This window comes from Oryctolagus cuniculus, chromosome 17, assembly GCF_051225735.1.
Source record: "Oryctolagus cuniculus isolate XC-2025 breed Fujian yellow rabbit chromosome 17, ASM5122573v1, whole genome shotgun sequence".
Classification (NCBI taxonomy): Eukaryota; Metazoa; Chordata; class Mammalia; order Lagomorpha; family Leporidae; genus Oryctolagus; species Oryctolagus cuniculus.
The window spans coordinates 25716035-25722335 of NC_142883.1; the positions used below are offsets into that span (position 1 = coordinate 25716035).

General features: G+C 52.0%; 1 protein-coding gene across 4 annotated transcripts in view; it reads right to left on the reverse strand.

Annotated features, from left to right (window-relative positions):
* FAM117A (family with sequence similarity 117 member A) overlaps positions 1 to 6145 on the reverse strand; it is a 50664-nt gene extending 44519 nt beyond the window's left edge. The window contains exons 1-2 of one of the 4 annotated variants that reach the window (XM_008271317.5): positions 5885 to 6024; positions 458 to 552 (exon numbers count right to left, since the gene is read on the reverse strand). In XM_008271317.5, the coding sequence (XP_008269539.1) occupies positions 458 to 482 (25 nt within the window). In that variant the 5' untranslated portion in view covers positions 483 to 552; positions 5885 to 6024. Of the gene's footprint in view, positions 1 to 457; positions 553 to 5679; positions 5798 to 5884 lie in introns of those variants that run through there. The other 3 variants (XM_051824875.3, XM_089318145.1, XM_089318146.1) reach the window with 3 other exon arrangements.
* Between the last annotated feature and the right edge of the window lie 156 nt (positions 6146 to 6301).

Consider the following 6301-nt stretch of genomic DNA (forward strand, 5'->3'; position numbering starts at 1 on the left):
CAGTTAAAGTCAATTGAGGCTTATTGGGGCCTGAGGATAAGCATTTAAAAGATTCCAAAGCTGAGCGTTCAGTTTTGTAGCAACCCCGAGGGGAAAGCCGGGTTCCAGGAAGAGTTTTCAAAACCAGGAGGTTCAGTGGGGACCATGAGCTGGAGGCCTGAGTGTCAGCAGCCAGCTGTCCCAGAATCTTCCACCAGACAGCTGTTCCCAGGAACAACAGTCCCTTCACAAGCTCCACGCGACTGGAGAGGAACTGGAGCACAGATAATTTATAAATTTCAAATATCATCCAAAACTCTTTCCTCTCTGAGATCAGGATTTGTTTCGGACATAACAGTGTGAATAGATTTGGCTAATGTTTGGTTAATTCATACCCTGCAAACCAAATAATGGAATCCTCTGTGAAGAGTCAACCCAGGCAAGGAGGAGGGGTGGTGACCGCATTTCCCACCCGTACCTTGCTGGCGTTCGTGCTTCTCCATTCCCTCTTCTACACGGGCGAGGGACAAAATCCACTGTCATGAAATTTACTTGCCAATGGGCATCCACCTACTGGGATGGAAACACAAAGTTTTCCCTTTCAGCCCCTTCCGAGGGCTCCCACGGAGTAAAAAGCAAGCCCAGCTAAGTTTAGTTAGCGCTCCTGAGTTAGGGTCAAATCGCATCTGACCTAGGTGATAATGTCACTGAGAACTCTAAAACCAGACCTGCCCCTGGAATATGTCGCTCCCTAGAGAACACCTCTACGGGGGACCTGGAATGATCAGGAGGTGGCGGCTCCATTTCTAAGAGCCTCACTGAGATCAAGGCGTATGGCCCTGGTGCCCATCACAGAACTCCACGTAAACTGCACTTAGCACAAAGCGCTGGGCTAGTGTTCTTCTGGCTTTGAAAGGCCACATCAACCACTTTGGCAACGCTCAAATTAACACCATCACTATAAAAGTTTTGCAATCCTGCCTCCAATTTTCTGGAGGCTGATTTACGTCTGGAAACAGAGAACAACGTCCTCGTACCAGCACGCCCCACTGCTGCTCTCACCCCCTCCTCACTGACCTCAAGCGGTGTGACATCTCTTAGTCTACATTCTGTAAGTGAGGAACTCCCCATACCACACAAGTCTAACCCTCTGCTATCCGAAACACTGAAGAACACCAGCTGTACACTCCCCTGGGTGCCAGAGACACAGGCAGGTAGACGACACAGCCCCCAAAGTCAAGGACGTCATCAATGACGGTAACATTTAAGAGTCAGATGTTCCAGCAGGGCGTTTTGCTGACCGCGTGCCTAGTACTGGCAAAGCTGGCAAGAGCAACAGTTAGTGGTGCCGGCCTAGAAAGTGCCTGGTGCTCTAACGCTTCCCAAACAGGTGCCTCAATCATGGGTTTAGGAGAACTGGTGCTCTTAGAAGGATTTTAACCGCACCCCCTTGCCTCACTGCAGCAAGATGGCTCCTTGGCACGGCAAGGTTCATGTCTGGTCTCATGCCCGGGCTGTTGCTGGCACCAAGGGCCAGAAGGGCCAGCTTGATGAGGGCTTTCTCGGGGTCTCCAGGTTCCTTCATGCAATTCCATACTGATCTGAACACCCATGCCGCCAGGACTAGGCTTCAAAGCGCTGAAGGACAGGAGTTTAATAATTACCAATAGCACTGCTAATAACAATGCTGCCTTATACTCAAGAAACAGCCATCCTGGGAACCTAACCGCCACTTGTACAAACCAACCTTCCTCTGTCCCTGTGAGGAAGCCAGTGTGTTAGAGCAACCGCGACTACTGCCAGCTCTCAACGATCTGTTCAGAAAAAAGAAAGGTGATGGGAAAAATTCAAAACAGGAGATAAGCCTCAAGAAATTCCCATCTGATTTTAAAATGCGCTAACTGCAGTTGTGGGTAGTTAGGCTGCGAGAGAGGAGGGATGCAAGGGGAGGGGGAGCAAATTTGCCTAACAGTTAAGCTTTCACGTAAATTCAAATTAGCTGATGTCTACTGAACACAGTTCACCCGACAAAGGTCACGTGGGCATTCTGGATTCACACGCGATCTTCCACAAAGATCAGGAAGCTGACTGGAAGCAGATGGCTCCCTTCCTTTTCCCTTTAAGTAAGAGGGGGGATTCGAGCTCGTTAGTTTCCTTTACTCTCTTGATTTTCTGCAGAGGTGTACATCACAAACAGTTGAACTGATGATCTTTGTTTAGCAATAATGGACAGGTGCGATGTTTAAGACAAGAGTGGGCAAACTTTCCTGTAAAGAGGCACCTGGTGTGGGCCATGCCATCTCTACCACAACTACTCAGCTCTGCCACTGACTGCATGAAAGCAGCCATGGATAATATCTAAACAAAGAAGTGTGGCTGTGTTCCAATAAAACTTTATTTACAGGGTCAGGCGCTGTGGCACAGCAAGTTAAATGACCACTTGGGATGCCCACACCTCATATCGCAGTGCGGATTTCCAGTCCCAGCTGCTCCACTTCTCATCCAGCTTCCTGCTAATGAATCCTGGGAGGCAGCTGATGATGGCTCAAGTGCTTGGGGCCCTGCCACCCACCTGGAAAACTGAGATAGACTTCATGGCTCTTGGCTTCAGCCTGGCCCAGCCCTGGCTACTGCAGGAATCTGGGGAGTAAATCAGCAGATGGAAGATCTCTCTCTCCCTCTGCCACTCTTTCAAGTAGATGAAAATAAACATTTTTTAGAAGTTATTTACAGGAACAGACAGATGGCCAGGTATGGCCTGCAGGCCACAATTGCTAACATCTTATTTAACAAGATTCTGGTGGGTAAGGAGGCTCTGAGGCAGCAGCTGGCCGGCTCCGGCAGAGCCGGTCCACTGGAGGAATGACCTGCAGAGCTTGATTAAACACGATCTTCATTCTAGGGACGCAGAGACAGAGGCACTAGACGGGATAGAGACCCCATAATTCACCTCTGAGTCCTGCTTGCTCCATCATCAGTGGTCCTGGAAGAACATAAAAGTTAGCAGCCTCTAATTGACCTAAGACACAAAAGAGAATTTAATTTAAGGGGGAACCGCCACAAGAACTTTATCCTGGGTTTCTACCACCCACTGGTTGTTCTCAGCTTTCTTGGAGTTGGCCTGCATTGTTCTCCCCACTCTCCAGCCTTCCTTAGTCCTAGTGCAGGCTCATAAAAATGAAGCCACTGCTCATTTTATGAGGACATCCCTTACGGATTAATGATCACAGAAGGTCAACCCCACTCTTTACACCAGAATCCTCTTTACAAGGTCTAACGTAGCTTGTCAAGAGCACAGCAGGTGTGCAGAAGGGACACAACCACACAGCCCTGAGGTCACGTCACTTTGAGATGGGAAAGAGAAATGGTGACGACACACACTTGTTCCTGAAACCCTGTCCCAGCTCACATGCCTTCTTAAACAGTTGGCCTGCAGAGAACTGTTTAGAAAGCTCATTTTAAAAGATGAGGGAATAAAAATGCAAGAGGAGGCCCTGAAATTCTGAAACCTGCAGTACTGGTTTCAGACCAATCTGGGTTTGCTCTTTGAAGCCTGAAAAGGCAGTGGGTCCTGGCCAACAGTGCTCTCACCTCGGCTCAGGGGAGGGAGTAACAGCAATACAAGCAAAAGCAAACACTGTTTATAGCACCTCCTACGTGCCAGGCACTGCTCTACCCACTTTCTATGGATTAACTCATTTGATTTTTAGGATGTAGCTATTACCTAAGAGGAGGAAACTGAGGCACAGATCTAAGCAACATTCTCCAAGCCACACAGTTAGTAAATAACAGAACCTGGGCTCAAAACCCATGCATTCTTTATCCTAATGTCAGTCTCTTATGGGTGTGCAACTACAAGGGGTTTCCCTCTGCCCCATATACCCCACTGGCCTGGAGGAAACCACCCCTGCAGCTTCTCAAGGCCAAGGAATGGAGATGATCTCAATCTAAGACCAGGTGTGTCCTGCCCACCCCCAAACCAAAGGCCAGGTACATTTCTCTAATTTCTGGTCACAAAGAAGTCCACAGGTGCAGGCTACTCTTCTATTTTTTTCTCTCTCCTGCCATATTTTAAATCCTCAGATAAATGCATATTAACAGGTGGAGAAATAATGGATCAATCCAATCCATAAGCCAGAGTTCACCATCCCCGCCCTAAATCACCTGACAAGTCATGCCCAGCTCTAGCCTCCTCCACCTCTACAAAAGGAATAGGCCATGTAAAAAGCCCAAGCTTCCAAATCTACATTCTTCCTCCTTCCACAGCATCCACTAGCATTTGAACATGTATTGGCTTTGTAGGAGACACAAAATAACTGCTATTGAAAGAGGATTGCTAATCAATTTCCAGCTACTGCACAGGCAGGCATTCTGTTGGTGTCTACCAAAAATAACTAAGGTTCTGATGTTTGTGGTTCCACTGGCTTTCCTGGGTTTTAAGGAAGCCCAAACAAAACCGACAGGTCTGTAGTCTTGTGGTTTGCTCTACAGCCTGTGATGGGCCCAAGTCTGCCTTGCTCTACACCACTGGGTTCTATACATGCATCTACTACTTGGTCACCATCTTGTTCCCAGATTTGACCAAGTTTCTGTGTTCCAGGATGTGATGCCGCTGTGAGGTCTGGGCAGGCTTGGGGGGTTTGCTAACTCTGAGACCTGCTTAATCCCATTCCCACCTAGCAAGGCACGGCAGCAACTACACTTGCAGGAGAGGGCTGTGTAGCAGCTAAGCTTAGTCATCACCAAGAGCTCAAGCGACTCTGGTTCAGAGACTGTCACTAACCATTAAGATGGCAGGGACCATGACTTCTGTACATTTGGTACAGACTCAGGCTTTGGAAGTGTGCAATGATCTTTTCACATCTGGTGTGAATCAAATGCAAGCCTCACTTTCAACTTACTGCCAACCTCCTCATGCAAGTAGGTTCCTTTTTCCCCGTTCCTAAGTGTCTGCTTTTGTGGGAACCATCACAGCTCTGGGTGTGAAAGCAAGGCTAGGCGTGCTCCTCCCCCGCTTCCCCACACCCACCACATCAAGCTGCTGTTCAGAAAGTGGGGTATTTGCCACAGCGTACTTGATTCAAGCCCTCACCCCACTGCCACGTTGGCTGGCAATGCCCAGGACAAAACAGCCTTGATGAGGGGAGGAGGATAAGGCAGGGGGCAAACTGCCCAGCTCCTATACACACAGAGACTCAAGCGATGGCTGGAATGAGACAGCCATATTAAGCAGGTCAATGAGCTGGGAACGTGCAACTTCTGGGCCACACCGAGAGGAATGTAGGGAATCGGGAGCTGAGAGTTTGCACGGCAGGAAAAGCCGTTAAACTAACTTACTCCGACCGGCTGCGATGAGACCGGCTCCAGGAGGTAGCTAAAGGGAAGCGCACGTGAAGTGGCGGAGAAAGGAACTCCAGCGCGGTGCAGAGATGCTGGGGCCAAACTCCAGCTGGAGAAGTAACACATGGCTCCGCCGGGCTCCGCTCCGTGCCCCTCCCCCTCCCCGTGCGGGCGTCAAGCGCCCACCGGCTGCGCGCTCCCAGGACCAGCCCTCGGCACAGGGCGCCCCCACCACGCGCCGCTCCTCTTCACGCCTCGCTCCCACCCCCTGCAGCTTCCACTTACCGCATACGATACCTCTACCCACTTTTCGGTTACGCCCCCAAAGCCAGCCTCCTTCTACGAGGGCCCTCACCTCACCTCCGGACCCCGACTCGCTGTACCCTGTCCCGGCGGTGCACTCACTCCACGTTCACGGCTCCTCGCTCTCACGCGCTCCCCTTTCTCTTTTCTTGCCCCCGTCCACTTCCCCACTCACACTTCTCGCCGCACCCCTCCCCCTCTGCACGCGCACCCCCCTCCCCCAACGGCTCCTCCCCCAGCACCCGCTCCAGGCCCGGCTCACCTGCGCGGCCACCCCCGTCCCGGCGCTGGTGCGGCTGCTGCAGCTGGAAGGGGACCGTGGCCCTGAGCGGCTGCAGCCCAGCCCGGGGGGAGCCAGCGGGGACTGGAGGAGAGCAACCCCGCCGGAGCCCCCCGGCACCTCCGCGCCCGGGCCCCCAGGCACCTCCGCCTCTGCCGCCCGCTGCGGCCCCCGCCATCGCCCTCCCGGCCGCCCGCCCGCCTCGGTCCTATAGCGAGTCCCACACAGCCCCCCAACCCCCGCGGCCGCTGCTTATCTGCCCTACGGGGCGGAGACCGGCCCCCTCAGCTCAGAACTCTCATTGGCCTATGGAACCCCAGGACCCCCCTCCCAACCAATTCAAGGCTTGCTCTCCCCTTTCCCAAGGATGATTGGTCGCTGTGCCTAGCGATCCAAGTC